General features: G+C 37.4%; 2 protein-coding genes across 5 annotated transcripts in view; one reads left to right on the forward strand and one right to left on the reverse strand.

Moving 5' to 3' along the window:
• LOC128252676 (headcase protein) overlaps nucleotides 1-21,865 on the reverse strand; it is a 92,701-nt gene that overhangs the window by 48,974 nt on the left and 21,862 nt on the right. The window contains 1 exon segment of the mRNA XM_052980620.1: nucleotides 9,436-9,532. Within this exon segment, the coding sequence (XP_052836580.1) occupies nucleotides 9,436-9,532 (97 nt within the window).
• Nucleotides 12,201-13,497, forward strand: LOC128252839 (uncharacterized). Of its 4 annotated transcripts, none has more exons than XR_008267342.1 (5): nucleotides 12,201-12,360; nucleotides 12,431-12,513; nucleotides 12,567-12,702; nucleotides 12,837-12,986; nucleotides 13,054-13,497. XR_008267342.1 is itself a non-coding variant. In XM_052980960.1 (4 exons), the coding sequence occupies exons 1-4, from the start codon at nucleotides 12,240-12,242 to the stop codon at nucleotides 12,917-12,919; spliced, it is 423 nt and encodes a 140-aa protein (XP_052836920.1). In that variant the 5' UTR covers nucleotides 12,201-12,239; the 3' UTR covers nucleotides 12,920-13,047. The 4 variants fall into 4 exon arrangements, 1 of the variants encoding a protein (XP_052836920.1); XR_008267346.1 differs by having other exon boundaries at nucleotides 12,570-12,702; nucleotides 13,054-13,493; XR_008267347.1 differs by having other exon boundaries at nucleotides 12,222-12,370; nucleotides 12,570-12,702; nucleotides 13,054-13,491.

A 21,865-nucleotide genomic window follows, 5' to 3' on the forward strand; every position in this document is an offset into this window, starting at 1 on the left:
TCTGTGTATGGGCCTCCTTGTGAATCTTACTAAGCCGTGGCTACACACTCGACGGCGTGCGCAGGCCTATACCCCTGTAAATGCCCTACCCCACCGCTTTTCGGGATCCGAGCTTTGCCGGGTGCTTTGACCTTGTCCTTGCACCTATCTCCCGCCCACACTCCTTCCTTCCCCTCCTTTGCCACGCCCCCTTCCGTCTCTTGTGGGAGTTATTTGGCAAATGTGTGTGGCACGCAGACTTTTTGACCCCCCGAAAAAGCAGACTGACGCATTTATATATTATTCAAGGCGAAGGTCGAATTCGAAGAGGGGAAAACTGGCTTCTATAAGCGTGGGAAAATCTGAATTCTTTGGCTGAGGGGGCGGTGCAGCTTTAAGTGGGATTTTTATGGCATTTCGCTGTAGACACAATTTAATATCAGAGGAAAATAAAAAGTAAATACGGTGTAAGGTGTCTGAACCTGCAGACAATAAATAGCCAGGGTGGTCCTGGGCAATAAAAGTTGATATTCCTTTTTTGATCCCCCCTCCCAGCTGACCATAACTGTAAATATTTGATATTTAAATTTGGAATTTCGGAACAAAGTCCGAGGAGAGGAAGGGCGAGGGCTTTGTCATAAAATTGATTGGTTGCTCTGGCTTTCGGGTGCCGCTTCTTCCATTTTTCAGGTTCAAAGAGCATTTTCAGCGGGTATTTCTTTTATTTTCTTTTTTTGGAGACTGACAGGTGTTGGAACTGCTCAGCGAAGCGAAGTAGCAAATAAAACGGGGGAAAAAAAATATATAAATAAAACAGCAACAACAATTACTCAATTGAACGAGGTCAGTGGCTGGACGAAAGCAAAAAGATATCAAAAGGAAAAGGGAAGTTTAAATGGTAGTGGCCAGGGAAATGGAGTTGAGTTCAGGCTGCTGCCGCTGCAGCTGCTGTTATTAAAAAGTTTTCGCCTAATTGGCAACTTTGTAGACAGATGAATACCAAAAACCGCCAAAAGAAGTGTAAAAATGTAACCAAATATTAAAAAAGTCAACAGCGAAAATTGCTCGCAATTGGGAAGTAAGTTAAAAACACCTTAAAAGGTGGCAACTACATTTTTTAATAGTTAAAGAAAAATTAAGCTTAATATATAAAAGTTAAAAGAAAATCAATTGGCATTAAGAACAGATTTTTTAAACTTTAATAACCACTTCAACCCAACCAAAACCACCAACAAATACAACCAGAAAAGGAAATTGAAACCAAAAAGCACCGCGGGTGCGTCCTTAGCCACATCCCTTCGGTAATGGCCAACATAAAGTCAGCTTAAGAATCGTTATGACTGCAACATCAAAGTGTGCAGCAAATGTTGCAAGTTGCAAGGATAAAAAGTAAATATTTTGGAGATGGGGGGACAATAGCCAACTTGTTTTCTCTTTGATTTTATGGCCAGAAATTGGTAATTTCATCGCACATTGGATAAAAGCAGATGAGGCGAACGAGGATAATGACGTTGTCCCCGTCGTGCTGCATGGGAATTGGCCATAAAAAGCATTTTCCCGGCTCAGAGCAGCTCAGAAATATCGTTCGATTATTTGGCCATAAGCTTAAGCCAGCCAACGATCTTTGGTACAAAGTTTTCGTACTAAGAGGGATTTTCCAAGGACCTATGGCCAAAACTTACAAGTAATCTTAATCAAAAAAAAAAAAAAACCCTGAATGTCAATGCAATTTAAGTACCTTAACAAAAGCATAATTAACATTATACATTTACTTTTTGTTTATGCACCAACTGGCCTTGTTGTTTTTGTTGGTTGTCATGGCGCAGCCGAAACACATTAAAATTTATTTTTGCATGCCCCTCGCGACAGCCGCAAAAAATTACTACTAAACAAATTAAGCAATTTATTTTCATTAACGCAAATAAAACTAAAGACTGCAGCCCCCAAGCGTAGCGCGAATCTACGAAATTGTGATCAACTCGAGGAAAATTTTAATTGAATTTCGCTCACATATGTTGACATTCCCCCACACATTTGCAAGCGTTAAAAACCAGCTAACAATTAAGAGAAAAATGTAACATAAATCAAAGTCAAGTGGAAAAACATCGAACATGGGGGCAGCATTAAAACTACAGCCAAAACTAAGGAGATTTATAGAGCTGAAAAGAGGGTGATGTAGGTGACTCGACTTGAGGGTGGCCATAGGAATTATGTCATCGCTAGAGCGCTGAAATCGATTCAATTAAAATGTTTTTTTTTTTTGTTTTTTTTTTTTTGTCTTTGGTGGGGAGATAGAAGAGGGGATATAATATGCATGAATCTGGGGCCTGCCATTCGGGCGAATTACAATAATTTTCAATAAGCTCTCCACAAGCTGCAGTTGATCGTCTCGACGTCTCTGACACTTGAAAACGCTCGACACGATGATAATGATGATTGCAGTGGTGATGATCGTCATTAGCATCGGGCAACGGACATTATGTCAGTCAAGCCAGCAGCTGTCATACAGCACCAGACCCAGAGCTCAATTGTCCGGACTTGAAGGCAAACAATCCCCGAAATTCACTCAAACAAATGAAATGTGGAATAAAGTGAAATAAAGTAAAATAACGTACATATAAATTACATTTCCAGACTACAGACTGCTGCACCTCATCCTCACTTGTAGTGCTCCCCCCTTTGTGTTGGCCAATTTCTACTCTCCATCTCTTCAAGGCAAATGAAGCGTTAAAAAATACCGAGGAAAAGAAGCGAAAAAAACAAAATTGCAACCCGTTGCGGTTCAGTGGCTCAACGGCAGCTGCAATTTTAACTGCAACTGCGACACACACACATAAATGACGAAAATAATTTCAGGCCGAGCCCTAAATTTCAATTAACTTTCCCGCGGAAGAAATGCGGAAAATGGCAAGGAAAAAGAGTGATAAATATATGAAATATTTAACAAAATGTAAATTAAGCTCTGGCCATAATAATTCAAATAAAAATCCCTCAGAATAATATTGATAATAATCCAATTAATTATATTCTTTTACCAGAGTTAGTTCAGTTAAATTTGTATGACAGTGATTGGTTGCTTTAATAAGAGCATATGAGAAATATGAACTTAAAATTATTTTTAGGCAATATTTAAATAATTTTCCCCATTTTTTTGATTTCTTCGAATTTTATTAAATCCTTGAATTGCACTTAATTGCGCTTGTTTTTCAAACAAGTGAATTGAAATTTAGGAGTTTCGGTTTCGGTTTTTATGTTCATAAAGGCCTCGAATCAGACTCTGTAAAATAAAACAGCTCCTCAAGCAAACTAATAAATACACAGGGAAAAACAATGGTATTTTAAAAACACCAATCTCTATAGATTAATTTCTAAAACTAAAATTGTATTTAGAAAAATAAGAATTCAAAGCTATAAAACAAATCGCAAAGCTATTCTGATTAAGAAAGAAACGAAGAGTATAATAAGTATGCAATTTTTAGTATCATTAAATCAAAAAATATTTTGTATTTTCCTGTGTAAGTGTTATAAACAAAGCCCGGCTTTTGTTGTTATTTGCACAACTTGTCATGTGTGAGTGCGATAAATCTAAATGAAATCTTAAAAATTGAGACGAGACAACGTCGAAGTTTGGTGGGTGTGATATTAACTCAAGCGGAGAATGAACACTAAAAAATAAAAAAAAAAAACTTTTTGTTGTTGCTGCTGGTTTTCTCACTCTGGTGTTATTGTTTTTATCGTTGCTGTTGTGGATTGTAAACAAATGCTTAATTGTCGAATGCAAATGACGCTGACATGTGTGCTTTTTTTTGTTTTATTTTGTTTTTATTTTTTTCGTGAATGTGTGGGCAGCAGACTTTGAAGTGTTTGTGCCATTTTTTAGGTTAAATAAATGTGCGTTTGTGTGCGTGCTCGTTAACATCGCAAGTCAATGCATTTTAAATTTGTTTAATGCGCGCCTTTTAAGCATTTGCGGTTGTAATTAGCGCGACCAACGAGAGTTCACTGTGGAATGATTCAGGTTTAAAATCGTACAAAAATAAAAATCAAAATTTAAATAATACGAACTGTAGTAAGATTTAAGTATAGATTACTTCCTTAATGCCTTTTTTTCTAAATCTTGTTTTTTGATTTTACATTTAAAAGCCTTAAATTTATATAAAAGGTTTTACATAATTACCATAAATATTGTTTAAAAGCCTTTTAAAAGTTTTTCTGCGAATTAAGTAAAAACCAAAATTTTTGTTCTATAATATTGGTCTCTTTAGGAACTGTAATTATTATTTTAGTACCGATTACCACTGTTTGCTTGGCATTCACAAAGAGCTAATCGATGTGATAAAGCAAATATTCAATATGAGATTACGGACAGGACAGACTGCTAGCCTTGATGTTTTCGTTGAGCAGCTCAGCCTCACCTTTTTCCCTGCACTCCACCTGGGTTGACATTTGGCATCTCTGTTTATGGAGGCAGAAAAGCAAGGCAAGTTCAACAACATTTCAATGTCGGTCGCTGGGTCTTCAGACTCCTCTACTGTCTTCTGTGGCCCCTCTCCTTCAATCATTCTCAATGTCTGTCAGTACATGTCTTCGTCTCCGTCTCCGTTTATCCATTTGTCCTTGTGTCTCCACTTTTTGCAGCGGGACAAGGACGGCGCCGACATTATCCTGTGCCTGTCTCAGCCAGGCGGCAAACTTAACGACGGGAAATACCAAAATCACTTACACACAGACACAGCCGCAATAAGTTGATGAGGAAAATTTAAATGAAATTTTCCCCACAAAATACAATTCAAAACTGGCCAACCAAGAAGGACATAAGTCCGTTGGGTCAATGAGACAGGCAGTCATAAATATTAAAAAAAAAAAAAATAGTTACGTATAAATACAAATACGTATGTATATATATATATACCGTCTTTATACCATACCACTTGTTTATAGCTTCCACTTTAAATAACATCAATTAAAAATAATAAAATGTTTACGATAGTATCTATATTTTAGCACTTCAAGACACAATTTCATTCAAAATATCTAATAAAATCTTTACTGTTGATTTAATTTTCCTTGAATACATACATATATGTTTTACTACACAAGCTAGAGGCAATATTTTCTATCTGCTTGCTTATTAGAAATATGTTTTTGTCACTGCCTTGAAGGCATTTAATTAAGCATTCCAGCCGACAACAAGGGGATAAGAAACGAACGAGGAAAAGTCATACACAAACCCAATGCAGCCAAACATAATTATTCATTTTCATTGTGCACTTTGGAGGCACTTGAGCAAATTTTGTGCAATTTGCACCACGCAAAAGTGCAGAAATTGAAATAAATGGATGATAAGCAAAGGGGGAAAATGGAGGTGGGCGGTGTTGAGTTGGGTATAAATGAAGTGGAGTACTCAATGTTTGTCTGCCCGCTTGCAGCAGCAGCAGCAATAGCAATGCAAACACCAGCAGCAGCAACAACAATTGCAGCAGTGTCTGCAACATGTTGCCATGACAATGACTGTCGACGTTTGGCGCCGTCTGGCAAACACAACCGCACACACGGAGGGAGATCTATAAGTACACACAGAATAAGACTCACGCAGACAGACTCCCCACAATGCATATCAAATGCTTAAATGACAACAGCAACATCTACTCTGCGAGTAGCAACATCAACTACTGCACAGAGAAAAATAGGAAAATATTTTTAACTTAATTTTAAATTTAAATTTTAAATTTAATTTTATAATCGTAAACTTAGTATTTTATGTCTCCAAAAAGCCATGATATAATCATCAGTTTACAGTTGCTACCATTTTAATTATTGTTTTTCATTATTTGCTATAAAAACGCAAGTAGTTACGAATTTAAAATTTCTCTTTTTCTGCAGTACTAACATAAACGTGTGACAAAGCAGCTAGGGGCGGAAAAGCGAGAAAAAGTGGCAATGGGAAGGAAAACGGGAGGGGGATCCCTGAAAGACAGTTACAATAAATGTCATGTTTAAGGCAGTCAAGCGACGCACATCACTCCTCGAAAAGAGCAGACTACTGCCAGCCAAACTCCATCAGCAACATCCGCGCACACAAAACAGCATCAGCAACAGCAACAGCAACAATAATAACAATAACAATGGCAACAACTTTGGCAAACATGGCCCGAAGCAATTCCACTCGCACCTGAGTGGGCGTAGACATGTCTGAGATGGAGAACTTTTGCATAAATTTACTGACTTTAATAAAAATTTAATTCCATGTGGAATTTGCACATTGCAACGACCGTAGCATATGCCACATATTTTTTTTTGCACTCCTTTAAGAGCGCGATTTTATATCGCAGTAGACTGCATAAATTTCGGGCCTGTCCAGTGGCGCCCATCAACCGAATTTTTGTCTCTTGCCATTCCGCTGGAATTCGGCTCAAAATTCGCTGACACTGGCAAAGAACTGAAAACGGAAAACTCTTGATGCCGCGAGAATGTGCAGCCATCAATCTGTGGAAGTGTCGACAGTACAGGGTCCTCTGTAAAAAATTGGGAGAACATAGGGTAACGACAAATATGTAATACCCTTTAATCGAGTTTAATTTGTATAAAGCTAAACATTATGTGAAATTATATTATGAACTAATTTGAATCTACAACACTTTCTATCTAATTTTCTACATACCCTATCTTGTTATTTCCTTTCCAAGGGTATCATCGAATACGGAAACCAAACCAATAAGTGCCTGTCGTTCCCTTTCAATTTTTGAGTTTGACAACAGCTCGGAAAATTTCCGCCACCAAGAAGCAAAAGGAAATGCCCTGATGTCTAATGTCAGTTTGTAAAAAAGAGGGCGAAGATAGATAAAAAAAATGATCGCAAAAACAGCCAGCGAACATTTATTTATTTCTATTCAAATTTGAAATTTCAGACTGCGATTCCGATTTTCGGAGCAAGGCAGACACACATGGCAGCGCTCATCAATCATTTATATAAAAACTTATTTTCTTGCTTAAAGTTCGCCAGAGACAAAGATTGATTGGCATATTATTAAAAACGAGCAGAAAACAGAGCAGATCTCAAACTGAATCATCGGACACACCCCTCCAAAAACCAACAACAAATAAAAAACAGGAAAGGATTAAGGAAGAACTGAAACAATTAGCAGATGTGCTGCTGCAAAGTCCGAATTGAAGTTCAATCCCCGAAGCTGTGTTAATTATAATTATAGCTGCCTTGCTTTTTTACGCTTCTTTTTGACGTAAATCCCTTGACAGCCAAAATGTCGACAGCTGATTGCAAGAAAGGTTATAACCCCCCGAAGTCTATGATATGCTGATTAAAAAATCAGCGAGGCGGTAACAACCCTTTCGGGAATCATCGAGTGGCACAGCAAATTGCTGGATGATTAACAAGTTGACTTGTCTTAATTATGACAAACCGGTTTTTGGTTTGATCCGTTTTGTTTGACTCGAAGATTACTAAAAAAAATCCTTACCCCTCGGTCAAACAAGGAAAACTTTATCTTGCCAGTTTGAATTTCCCTTTTCTATTTTTCGTTCCAGTTCTTTAAGCTCGGCCAAAATCTTCTAACCGACAAAATCCTAGACAGTTTATACAAAAAAAAAAAAACAAAACCAAAATTTCGCCTGGGTTGCATGGCATTTTGAATGGCATTAAATATTTATAAATTCAATACGAAATGCAATTCGGAATGCATGCCAAAAAGGAGCAGCAGCACAAGCAACAATAACAATAACAACAACAACAACAGATTGAATTGTAAAGTTTTTAAAAGCAATTCGCTGCCAGACAATGCCTTCTCTTTCAGATGCGTGCAGACACCGCATAAGTTGGCCAAAAGGGAAATTCCGAGACCAGCTGCAGATACAGATACATTCGCCAGATACAATTTTGGCTAAGCAAAACATATTCAATGCTCTCTGGGGCTGCAGACAGGTAAGGTGTGTTCCAAGGATTTTCCGTCGAATGTCCTGCGAGAAATTCATCCCGCCACTCTGTCTGCTGCTTATGAAATATTCAAGGCGCACTCGAAGGACTTGTGCATCCCTCATATGCACACATACATGTATATGTTATGATTTCATGAGTTCTGACCAGAGTGGATTTCGGTTTGGCAACCGCAAATGGCGAAGTTCGCCTTGGAGGCTCGCTAATTGCCACTTGAAACAATCCCCAGCCCAAAAGACTGTGGCTCCGAATCGGTTTTACTCGGTTCAATACCCCTGCTCGTCTTAACCACAAACCCAATCATATATATCAATTGAAGCAACAGCAACAATGGGATTCAGCCGAGCATAATCCATAACAATGTGCAGTTCGAAGGGCTTGAGCAGGCCTCAATCTCCAAATTCAATGACTTGCAGTGCACGGGGAAAAATAGATTCTAAAATCCTTACATAAATAATTTAATATAATTTGAATGAGATTTTTAATGATTAAAAATAATTAATCTACTCTAAAACATCTACTCCGGCAGCGTATTAATCAAAAAACTATAAGATTCTACAACCTTGTGTTTAAATATACTGCTTTACACTAATGAAATGACCCAATTTATGAATTCACTTTCACTGTATTCTCTATTTGTATTTTCCTTATTTTGCTAAGTGAAAATTACATACAATCGAAATCAACTTACACTTGAGCCAGCCATCTCTCTTACTCCCACACCCATTATATTGCTTGGCTGGGCATTACACCAAGTGTAAACAGAAATCCAAAACGATTCTGAGGGAAATCGGGGGTATATAGAATGCTGTATAGGAGGGGATAATGGAGGGGCCGAAGAAAGCCTGAATGAGAGGCGGCAAGATTGAAAGATAAGCAGCCCGCCCAAAGACTTTTTCCCCTTGATTGGCTTCCAATGCACTCACTCACAATCGATGATGAAGTGCACCGGAAAAAAATAAAACAATAATGAACAAATATAAATGATGTCTTTATAACTATTTAGACTTTGACTTTTGATTTCAAGACAAAATTGGTGCACAAAAATAAAAAAAAATGTATTTATATATTAAACAATTTTCACTGCATAGAAAAATAAAACATTGCTTCCCACTACACTACAGTTTTTCAGCTTATTATTCGTTACGCTACTCATGTGACTAAAAAACAGCTTAGACAATGAATATTTGTATTTTTCTACGCTGCATTTGGAGATCGTCGCTTCCCGAGAATTCTAACTCAGCTTGGCAGCCTCCGGAGACCAGCTGGAAATTATCCAATCCAACAAATAAACCCACAAGACCCCTCTATATTTATACCAAGGCATATCCAATTGCAAGTTTGCCAAGTCAGGCAGATATTTGTTTGCCTTTCCTTCCAAGAAATCAAAGTCAAGCAAACTTTGCGGTTTCTCAATGAGTGAATAAGCGAAAATGTGAATGAATATGTGAGTAAATACCCTAGGATATTAAATACATATATATATTGTATTTATGGACATAACTCACCTTGACTTGATAAGAATTCAAACGAGTCTTTGGCAGCAAGTTGAACGACGAAAAGTCCAGGCGACGCGAAAAGATCCCATTGCAACCAGATGTGGAGCTAAAAAGAGTAAGGGAAAAATATGCATAAATCAGAAAAAGATAGATAAGCGGTAAATATAAATGTGAATGCACAAATTCCTCCAAATAAATATGTAAATTCTTTGACAGCTGGAAAATTGCAATTGTGACAGCCGAGCGGAAATTCCTCTAGTCTCGAATTCAAACCGGATAGAATTGCGATAAGGATTTCCCTCTCCAAAACGTACTTACATATATTGCATAGTGGCTCTAGGCCACGACTGACTAATCAAAGACTACGTGACTTTTTAGTTTTCCTTCTACACAAAAATGTATTTCCATTTTCTTAGCTTTTTCTGACGTCAGAGTGGGCCAAAATAATAGGAAAACAAAAGTTGCTTAAAGGCCTTAAAAGCTTAAGTATGACATTATAAAATTAAAACAAATACAATTATTTTTAACTCCATCAAGCTGAGTTGCTTTCATAAGGGGCGCTGGGAATTTTGCACATATTTTCTTTTCAGTTTGTTATACTGCCTACGGCCAAAGCAAATAAAGTTATCAACAATGCCCAATATAAAACAGAAAAAAAAACACAAAATATATATAACAACAAAAATAACAAGAAAACAAAAATGAAAGCAAACAGAAAATGTGCTAAAGCAGTGAGAGAAGAAACGACATGAGACAAAACAGTCGAATTCATTTGCTGACCTTGACATTGAATAGATTTTATTTTGTTTTTTCTTCTCCCCCCTGATTTTATTTGCATTTATTTTAATTTTATTTCTACAGCCCTCTCACTCGCTCTTATCAACTTGGGAGGGGCCCTCTACGTTTAGCTCATGTGGAATTTCAACTTATCTGAAGGAGAACAAAAAAATACCTTATCTGGTTGTTGGACTCGCCAAAGCTTACATTTTTTTTTGTATTTTTTTTGCTGTCATTAGAAATGCTATAATACGCTGTTTATTTACACTTTGTCTTCGATTATATAACGTAAACAAAGCAGACCGAATGTCGCGTCATCTGGAAGTTAGTCATCAGGTTTTGCTAATCAGCAAAGCGGTGCAAAATTTGTAATTTATTTTTAAAACAATTACAGGCGGTGAGGAAATTCAATTTCGAAAGGTTAATTAAGCCAAGCGTACATTCCTTCACCCACAAGTATGTACACCCTACCCCTTCTCTCTCTCCATCTCTCGAGATATTCTGCTAATTTGGGCAATATGAATTTTAATTCGAACCGAAAAACACAGCAGCAGCTGGTCAGTTTCGGATCGTTCAGATCGTTTAGATCGTTCATATTCAATGCGCTCGACCCGCTCTTTATTGTTTGCTTATTTTATTGATCGGATCTCGCACTCCAGATCGAGATGTGCACGGCTAATGAATTTTAATGGCCCAAATGCGTTGGCCTTCCCACCGCCTATTATTGTTCATTTTTGGCCCGAACACGTGTGCTCTGCTCTGCTGTTTCTTTTGCTTTAGAATCGAACAGGCTAGCCCGCTTTCAAAGGCGATCTTAATGTTTATGAGTGTTCGCTTTCTTTATTGGGATGCACAAAGTGCTAGAATAAAATCGGGCATCTTATTTGGTCGGGTTATGAGTTTATCGATTTTATTTTGTCAGCAAATTATGAAATTTTATCACATATTGCTTTTACGAATTGAATTGAATCTTTTTTTAATTGTCTAAACAGCTAAGTATTTTGCTTATAAATTTGATTAGTATTCTGAAAGTGAGTACAAGAGTTTAATATTTATCATAGAAAAGTAATATTTGATAAACTTTATAACAGATTACCTTAAACTAACATATTAGTTCAATATTTCTCAAAACATGCTGGCATTTTAAATAATTTAGTAATCTAATGATTTAATGATCATCAAACTATTGTGATATCAATTTTCTAACCTCACTGATTAAAATAATTATATTACTCATCGACTATTAAGTTAATTGGCCAGATTACATTTTCAAACAAGCCATCTCGTTTGGGCAGAGTATATAGAATTGGTAAATTTTTAGATACCAATATGGCCGAATTTTGCATTTCAAGAGCTGTGAGTCAGATCCGCCTCCTGTCATCCCCAGCTATTTGGCTTATAGCATATACATAGCTGTCATAGGAACAACAATCAATGCGCAATGGATTTGGGGGCTGGCCCGTTCTTCCTGTCTGGACTTTTGTTGACTTCGATTTAGAATTGAATGGCGTCCAATGTGAAGTGCAGTCAGAGCTAAAGTGAAGTCCGAATGGTCGAATCAGAGACCAAGTCCGAATCCAAGACCCATGAATATGCTGTAATTTATAGGCGGCGTCGCTTCCGTCGCCTGTCAAATTGAATGAGCCAAATGAGTTGAGCAGCCAAGACAAAGGCGTTTCGAATTAGAATACCAAACATTATCACATGTTCCGAGCAGCTGACTCTGACCTTGAATGGCCGAAAAAATAAATATAAACAAAAGCGAAACTGTGTTGCCATAAAAGCTGTTTTGTAGCCAAGTACGGCAGCTTTAAATAGTGTAAAAAACTTTTTTTTACTAAGCTGGATTTTGGGTATCTTAAGATTCTTAAGATCAAGAACGGCAACCTTGTCAAATAGTTGCATTTTTAGCCCTCTTGTTTCGTTTATTATTATAATCCATATTTTGGACAATTTTCTTAGCAGCACTATTAATCATACCCTATAGGGCGGGCGGATCGATCGGGCGAGGCCTTTGGCCTGCCGTCAAATGAGAGATGAAATGTCGGGGACCCAGGCTCAAGTCGTGCTGCTGTTGTGTGGATTTGCGGGCAGGCTGCTTTTTCCTGGCGCTATTCGAGATTTTCTCATCGATCTTGGGCTTCTTCGTGGGCGAAGGTAAGCGGAGGTAAGCTCTGCTTTTGAATTCTGTTTAATTTGGTAAATCACTTTTTTAAACCACCCACAGATGGTCGCCTGTTGCTGATCGGCCGAGCTGCCTATATGCTGCATTTCATTGGATCGATTTTTCTTCTGATGAGCAGCCTTTTGGTATGTGATCACCTTCGCAAAGGCTTTCTCTGATCCCATCCCATCTCTTGCAGCAGATCGAAGTTCTGGTCGTCATCTATATAGTGACGAATACAGTCCATCTGATCTTTTGCACTGCCTTTGTCATTGATTACGCCTTGAGTTGCGGATTTTGCGCATTGGAAACCATTCCAGTTTTTTTGACCCTAAGTAAGTAGCACTATTCCTATCATTTAAAATTAAAAAAAAATTAAATAAACAAATACATTTTATTTACAATTTCTAATTTACAAAGTTAATAATTTATTATATTTAAAAATATATATATTTTATAAATTCTTTAGTTCTCAGCCTCTATTTTTGGTTGGTGGCGTTTTCATATTGGCGACGCCTTCAATGGGAACACAATCCTGAAAACGACGACTGAGGCCAAGAAGGGGTATCGCTTATTCTGGATCTTGGAGTGTTTATTCTCTGCCTTCATGTTTATTTTGGTCTGTGTACTTTTCCGTTTTGGCCTTAATTTCACACTAATTTGTAAATTTGCCTTTAATGCCAAAGACAAAGAAGAAAACGAAAAGAGCAAAGTTCCGCAAATTGTTTGTCCAGAGAAATATTTTGTATTCGTTGCCGAGGAAGAAGCAAATGAATTGCAGGCAATCAGAATCGGAGGGAGGGGAAACTATTTTCCAGCGTGGTTTTCCTTCTCGAAAGGCAACCCAATCACTTCATTCCCGGGCAATTTTCAATCACGTGCTAACTGCTGCCAGACAGAAAAGAGTCGATTTGTCTGCCCTGCCACGTTAGCGTGCAATGCAATGTCGAGAGGGGAAAACTCGGAAAATCGGAGGAAAAACTGGAGCTGATTTGTGTGCTGCATAATTTTCCGTGCCACAAAAGAAGGGGGAGCAGCAGCCCATCAAGTGGCAAAACTATTTGCCCTATCACGTACAAATTAAAAATGTGAAATGTTTCAATTTCTGTTGGTCTGTCAGTCTTCTCTGTGTTTGGGATTGCCATTGCCTCACACAAAAACAACAACGGCCAACTGAGCTCCACTTCAACTTCGATTGTGGATCCCCCATTCCTCTCCAAGCCCCTCACACCATCCACCATCCATCGGTTTATGTAAATTCATTTGCGGTGACTTTGCTTTGGCGCCCAATTAGTTTAATTTATGCAAATACAGAGCGGGCCACTGACAGTGCGTGGCAGAAATGTAAGTCAACGGATGTGGAGAGCATGTGGTGGCAATAATCGATAATTAGGTGATTAGATCATTTATAAACTGAAAGTGTTCATGTTAATCTCGAAAATGCCATTAATCGATTCTGTTGAACTGTTGAAACTGGAACAATCTATAGATTAATATGTCATTTTCCTATTTCTGACAGAGCGCTACAATATTTGATCACTTTGATCATATAACTAACTTTATTGATTACACACAAAATCTACATATATGTATCACATAGCCTTATACTTGTGCGTCCAACTGTACCTCTATGATATTCATATACCGAGGCCCGCTAAATATAGATTTGTCTCTAAGCATTTGATTCGGTGAATTTAATGATTTTCATGTTTGTCGATGTTTCTTCGGTCACTCTGCTCCGCTTCAATCTGAACTGATCTCATTTACGTTTTGACCATAATAGTCTCCATTTGAATGCAGATCAAAGCTTCTTTAGGTCAGTTTTTTCTTCCGATGGGTTTGGCCTCCAAACAAATGTCAAAGCTGCGATTGCAATTAATCGATAAATTGCCAACTTCTGGGCGCTGCCAATTGCAAAAATTTTTTTTATTTATTTCTTATTTCTCAGTACCTGTCCGTGCAATTCTTCAAGCGCTTCAAACTGTCGTAAAGATTTGTACATTTGATAATTTGATTGCGATTGCTGTTATTTCTGCTTTTGGGACCACACCTCTCAATAAATTAGACGCTGCCCAAAATGCGCAACAAATGCAAAAATAATAATAATAATGGCAAATGTAAATAGACGAGGCGACGTACACAGTTTTCGTGCAATTGCCTCGTCTCACGTTTTTCCCATAAATAACTGGCTGTGGGCCACAGCCCCCCTTCCTCTCTCTCACCTGGAATTCAATTTTAAATATAAAAAATAAAATAAATGTATATTTCTTTGTTTGGAGCTGGTGCTTCTGGTTATTGATTAAGTTTGGCAATCCCACCACCCTCATTTGGTCACGCCCCATCATTTGATTGAACTTTTCTCTAAGCGAAATAAAAATTGGAAAATCTGCAGTAGTAGGCCACAAAGCCAAGATAAATCACAATGCAAATAGGAGTGTGGTCATGGGAAAACACTTCAAATGCCAAAATTGGCACCGCAAGCGACGAATCAAAATCGAAATGAATTTCCATCTCACACCGAATAAACCAAATCAAATTTAATGATTCAACATTTTACTTTCATTTCTCTGTTGCCAAATTTTCCTCTTTTTTTTTTGTTTTTCCTTTTTTACAAGTCTAGTGAATGGGTGCGGTCAGTATTTGTATTTTTCCCATGCACCCTCTGAAAGGAAAAAACATCCCATACCAATTTATTAACATTTAAATCGAATTTTTCCTTATCGCTTATTTGGGGAGAGGAGGTAAATGCATTTCCATGTAGTGGACATAGGCAAATAACAAAATACAAATGAAATTCAATACGCTAATGTGAAATCTCGTCTACAATAGTAACCAGACAAACAGCAACATCTCGAAATTTAGTTAATACAAATAATAGGAGATATATTAGATAACAATTTCTAGAAATATTCTTAAGTGCATTTTTCAAAAAATATTTTGTAAGACTGTCAAAGGAAATACTTGCCATAGATTTTTTTTCGACAATAGTACACAGATTGCTTTTTATCGACTGTCCACTGTACTGCAATCTGAGCTCAAAAAAAAAAAAAATTAAATACAAAGCGAAAAACTGACCGCATCGCGACGCAAGATCAGCGGCGAGTGCAAATTGATTAATGGATGCTAAATATTTAAAACATTTTCCAGTTGCCGTGTAAAGCGAAACCATGAAAAGTTGCCGCTGCGTTGTTGCTGTTATTAATTGTTGTAGTTTATGCCTTAAAACGGCAACCAGTTTAGTTGAGCCCCCCACCAACCAAAATGACTATCGCATCTGTTCGATCTTTGCAAACGATCTCAAATTGCAGTGGAAAATGGAAACAAACTTTTAGCTTCGGTTAATTGCGCAAATTTAGCCAAGAGGCTCTGATTTAATCCATGGAAATAGCAAATGTTAATCATGTGGGTTGTGTCTTGTGTCTTGCACAAAGAGACAGACAACAGATATACGAGCTCATTTCTTGCCACACATTCGTTGCCTTTGTTCCAAGTACGAAGCGGGCAAATTAATTAATAAAATACAAAAAAGGGGAGAGAAAAAAGTAATGGAGAAAAAATGAAACAAATCGAAATAAGCATAAACAATGCTGAGCTAATTAAAGCAGCAGCCCAGCAACAACAAATGCCAAACCAGACCGACCCACATATAAAAGCTGATCATTTTTATAATAGTTATGATGGAACAATAAAATACTCAGTGTTTTAATCTTTTAAAAATTTGTTAAAGCTCATCAAATTTAGCAAAATTGGAAAGGTGAAGTTTAAAAATTGTTATCACATTAATATCGTTTACTTATGAAAGTGGAGTAGAAAATATTAAAAATATTTATTGCATCATGAATAACGTTTTTAGAGTGGCAAATATATTTGTTACTAAACCTAAACTGGGAAAAACTTAGTTAATAGTTATAATTCAGCTATATTTTCTTTTGTTACGAATCGACTTTAAAAACCTTCACTCTTTCACTACCACTTATTAAAAAATAAAAACTGTTGCACTTGAAGCGCAACGTGGAAACATAAATCATGGCAAAAAGTCATTTTACAGCAATTCCAAATCGGAATCCGCCGCAAAGGCCAAATGGTAGGGGAGCAAGGGGACCGGGAAGTGGCCGACAAGCCACGCATGAACTCGAACTGAACCTGGCCTGAACTTTAAGCCCAGTAGCAATTGTTGGGGGAGGGCATTTGCCAAAAGCCGACAGCCACAAATAGCAAAGGGAAAACTGAGTGCACAGAAAATAATTATTTATCAAGATTTTATTTCTTACAAAAAATTTTTGTAAAAGTAGCCTAGAAACTTGTTTACTATAATTTTTAATTGTAATTATTTCTTTTACTTTTTAACATAAATAAATAGTTATATTTTTTAAAATTCACTTGTAAATTCAAAGGTTTTTATACCTTTTTTTTATAAAAGAGGGTCCCTTAAATTGAACCAACTTATTCTGTAATATTTGAATCTTTGCCAGTTTTGAAGACTGTTAATTTAAATGTATGTAAGAACTTAATTACTGAATTTTTCTGTTTTTACTACAACTTGCAATGTATGTTTAATTCAATATTTTCAAACATTAATTTTTAAAATACACACATATATTAAAATACTTTTTTTTTTGTTGTGTCGAAAGTCGTGAGTGTTTCTTTTATAGAGTCAAATCTGGTTGATGAGCATTGGACAGTCGCTGAAAATAAACTAGTTCTTGGATCTCCAACTCCTGAGGAGCAACAGTCCGTCATTCTGGGTGCGGTGGTCTCCTTTCCGGCACGAACTCAAACTTTAAGCTAGAGCATAGCGAAAGCTATAGCCAATAGCCTGGGGAATAAAAGCTTTAATGCCTTTCCCGGGCCCGGCCAGAGTGCAAGAAACCCATAAATTAGCCGGAGTGCGCCTTATCCATGTGTGCGCCATGGCGGTGCGATGGTTGGTGCTCCATCTGAGTTTGTGGTCAAATAAATAGAAAATTAGCCAGACATTGGCCAGCCAAGCAGCACAAGGCACAAGAAACGTACAAATAATGTGGATGTTGCAGCAGCATAAAGAGAGCAATAACAACACAAGCAACGACGCACATTAGTTGCCATAAACTGAAGTCGAAGCTGGAACTGAAACCGAAACTTTTGGAGGCAGAGGCAACAGCTCATTGCCGCTAATTAATTGCGAGTGGTCAGGCGGGCCCCACAAAGAGGTGTTGGATTGGCTCCAAAAATGGGTCCGAGATCAGGGGGTATTCGATAGGGGCTGCTATAAATTTGCCAACGTCAGCAGCTGCTGGCCAGAACTTTAAGGTTGCTTCAGCTGGAAGAAAATCAAGACATGCCGAAGAAGAGAAAATTCCCTATTTGGCTATGCTTTAATTTCTAGTCAATCTGTTTTTATTAGTTTAAGAACTATACAAAAATTGTATTGCCTGGTCTGGGTACACCATTTAAATTAACTTTGAAAGTCCAAATTAAAACAAACTAGTTAAATACTGTTTAAGAGCCATTTGATTTACAAGCACTCCTTTTTCCTTGAATAAGGACATTTTATAAAGCAAACAGTGTGCAAAACGCTGTTAAAAACTAAAAACGTCATGGTTTTACTTAATCTCTGTACCTCCCATTTTTGAGGCCTCATGAGGCCTCACCCCAAAATGAATCACGAAATAAATACTCTAAACTTGTAAATATTTTTTACGCTCGCGTGTTAATCGCAAACAAATTAAAACCTAGACACACACACAGAGAGCCAGCCAAGGCTCACATATGAAAAGGAGGAGGTGGAGAGCTGTTAATGAAAATGCCACAAAATTCCCATAATGCATTTGCGAGGCTGTCTAGGAGACAACTTCGGCTTCACGCTGCGCTACACTAAAAACAGTACAAAAACGCCAGAGGACAAAAAAAAAGAGCTGTGAAAAGTCTCATTACTTTGGACAAATATGCAGTGTTAGTTGGCGAGGAGTTGGGCCAAATGTGTAAAGTTGCCAAGTTTTTGTGGGGCCAAACTAAAGGAGAGGGCAGCAACTAGACCGCAGCAGTTCGCGTGTTTTGCGGTGGCAAGTTCATAGATACACAAACATAGAGTATAGTATCCACTGCATATACATATATGTAGAGCATATAGAGCAGGCCAGGCGGCAACTGTGACTTGATCCCTTCTCACTTCTCATGCCACACGCACAGTTTTTGCAATTAAAATGGATTTTGTGGCTCTCTTGCAACACATGTGGGGACACATTTTTTCCAGAGGCGTCAAATTAATTGCCACAACTTTTGCCAGTGCCACTAAAATTTTATTTCGTATTCAAATGATTCAATAGAAGAAAGCAGGGGGGAGCGAAGCAAACAGGGTCTCAGATCGATGGGCAACATGTGTAAGCCAGGCCCAGACATGGACCCATTTGAATATTATTTTCTGTTTAATTAATGCCTCCTTTTCTCGGCTCTTGTCGGGTAAACACATTTAATTACGTTTAACCCATGTGAGCAGAAACTTCGTGCGAAAGAACAACATTTATATACTAAAGTGTGTATTTACTGGACTCTGGAACTTAAAGACGGGGCGCTTACGATCCATATTAGGGTATACATATACATACAATTAGTAATACATTGCATTACTTAATTTCATTTCATTTAATAAATTCTTATTAATCAATTTACATTTAGAAAGATATAAAATATTTAGTCAGTCAATAACAATTTTAGAGTTAATAAATAGGTGCCAAAAATTTATTCTCGTGAGCTAAGCAGCTAAATTCAATATTTAAGTATTAGTAACCTTTTCCCCTTGACTTAATGTGCCAGCAAATCTGCCAAATATTCGAGGCTCTTTGCTGTTCGTAGAATTGGTGATCAATCAATATTTGAGTAGCTCAAACAACGGATAACAAATATCGGGAATAACTCGGAGACTCCCATGCGTAATACCAGTTGAAAGATCTTTGGGCAAATAGCAACCAGGAGAAGGTCGTACCCAAAAATCCAAACGGCCAAGCCAGCCTCCGATTCGGTGTGTATCTTTGAGTTGAGTTACGTGTGTCTGCAGTATCTGTATCTCATGACAAATTGAGCTGTCAGCGGCGGCTCTTTGAGCTCCGGCAAACTTCCTCTATAAATCAATGTATTTTTTCGTTACTTTGGACCAGCCCAACAAAACCGACAAGTGCAAATAGCAGAGAGAAATATTCAAAAATAATTGGAAACATGTCCGACTGTGCGACTGCGAAATCTCATCGCGAGTGCTCACATTAATTCTAATTGGCAATATTTTTTCAGTGCTCCGTCGATTTTCGTTTCATTTGTTATTTTTTATGTCTAACTATTTCTTTGGGACGCCGATAGACAAAAGCACGATTCGAGGTGATTCGAACTCCACCCATTTTAAATCCACATTTTCAGAGTTTTGTGTAACTGACACTTGACATGCCAACGAGGGGCGGGATTGAGGACTCTAAACGAATGCACTCGTTTGATTTATGCATTCAATTAAGCACGGCTACAGTGCGTAGGAAAACTTTAAAAGATTTCGAAACGAATACCTCGAATGTCTGTTATTTTTCCATCAACACTATAAACATTTTAGCATCTCATAAACTTTCAAAAACAAATTTTAGTTATCATAAAAAAATTAACTGCCCATACTTGGCTAGAAAATCGTTAATTGTGTTTGCTGAAATAATTATATACTCTCAAACACTAAAAAAGTTATCCATTTGCAAAACTCCTTTATTTTGTCTAAACAAACATAAAGTTTGCCAATTTTCAAGTTTTCTTCCTGCAGAAATTCTGCATTTATTAATTCGTTCAGTCAACAATATTTATATAAATGTTTTTCAACCATCAATCAGCATGCCATAAACGATTTTAACGCCATGTCTCGCACTGTATTTCAAGCAAATCGCACTTAAACTTTAATTGCAATTATCCAATAGACAAACTCCAAAATATGTGCTCATAGTATCTGAATCATGTTTCGTACTTATATTTGTTACAAAATCATTTTTATGTGCCTTTCTTCTCGTGGCTGTTAAACAATATTATTGTCGGCCTGTGGCATTGTTATATTATTGTGGCCGTCTGGCTTATTTATGACCGCCAAGCTTAGGCTTAGATTTTTAATTAATTCAAGGCTTTTACGGCACGTTCCCCGCCGTTCCTCTCTCGCATAATTGTGTAATTGTTGTCTGTGGTCAGCCAACGCATACTGCGCTAGGAGAGAAAAAAAAAAATAAATAAAACAACCACCTCCCCTTTTGGGTTGAGTCATCATCACCTCATCGCCGCAATTTGTTACGTGGGCGTTGGCGTGAAAATTCTGGGGTAAAAATACTGAGGAAAATGTCAGCGGAAAATTGTGGGAATTCCCTTTCGTAGGGGTCACAGTGCATTCCCTGCCAGATTGCAATTAAAATTCATTAGCGAGCGGACAGCCAAAAGTAAAACAAACGAAATTAGTCGAGTCACAAGGCAAAGGCAATTCAGTTAACAACACACGGCAGCCCACATGGCAGCATAATTAGACCAAAACCAAACATGTTTGCTGGCAAAACTACAAAGGCGTCCCAGAGGCAGTGGCACTTCTTACTCTACTTTGTTGACAACTTTGATGGGGGAGAAAAGGGGGAACCACCACCATATTGTGACCACAAATGGTTAGGCTTATTTTCTTACCAGAAAGAAACTATTTATGTTACCTTCTAGTTTTCGTTAGTAAAACTCTCGTTTCTTTTAAGATTTTTGATTAATTGTTGAATAACAAAGGTGTACAGGCTCTCTAAAAATATATCACACTGCAAAAAAACGCTTAAAAATAAATATTCATATTATTTAATGACAGATTTTAACTTAACAAGTTTACTAATAAAAGAAATATATATCTAACAAATAAAATATCTTCCAAGTACAATAAACCTTCTAACCAAAATAATAACCTTTTACAAAGAGTAGAAAATTATATATAAAGGTACATATTATATACAAAGGTACATTCGTATGAAATATGGTTAAAAAGGGGGAAAAGGGAAATGAGAGAACAGAAAACGGCTAAGGGCCGAATGTGTTGAGACCACAACATGTTAAGTGTTATTTATGCGGTCGGGAGATTTCTTATTAAGATAGGGCTAGACTTTGCAGCTCTTTCTCCACTACCTCTTTTACCTGTTTGGGCCATTATAAATGTGGCTCAGACTTATGACAACAAAAGGGTTCTTATATTCGGAGCAAAAAAATCTACAAGAAAAATTTTGAAAAAAAGGAGCTGCTGAGGTAAGAATGAAAGGCAAAGCTGTTTCCTTAGGGGATATAGCGGAAATCTTGCCTCGAATTAAGAGTAAAATAAGCAATCGAGCAATGGAACACATTTCCGAGTGTACTCACATTAAGCATACGCCGAGTATGCCAGCGATAAGAAAGTAAAGCCGCTGGGAAAAAGATAACAAAAAATGCGCAGAGCTCAAACAAAGGAGCGGGCAAAGCGATATTTAATAAATTATTACACTTTGCTTGGACGAA

The sequence above is a fragment of the Drosophila gunungcola genome, chromosome 3R, assembly GCF_025200985.1.
Source record: "Drosophila gunungcola strain Sukarami chromosome 3R, Dgunungcola_SK_2, whole genome shotgun sequence".
Classification (NCBI taxonomy): Eukaryota; Metazoa; Arthropoda; class Insecta; order Diptera; family Drosophilidae; genus Drosophila; species Drosophila gunungcola.

What these genes read in the sequence shown, in the direction of transcription:
- LOC128252839 (XM_052980960.1), top strand. Translation starts at nt 12,240, where the DNA reads ATGAAATGTCGGGGACCCAGGCTCAAGTCGTGCTGCTGTTGTGTGGAT. An exon ending in GGGCTTCTTCGTGGGCGAAG is followed by an intron (nt 12,361 to 12,430) that starts GTAAGCGGAGGT and finishes AACCACCCACAG; the next exon opens with ATGGTCGCCTGTTGCTGATC. An exon ending in TCCAGTTTTTTTGACCCTAA is followed by an intron (nt 12,703 to 12,836) that starts GTAAGTAGCACT and finishes TAAATTCTTTAG; the next exon opens with TTCTCAGCCTCTATTTTTGG.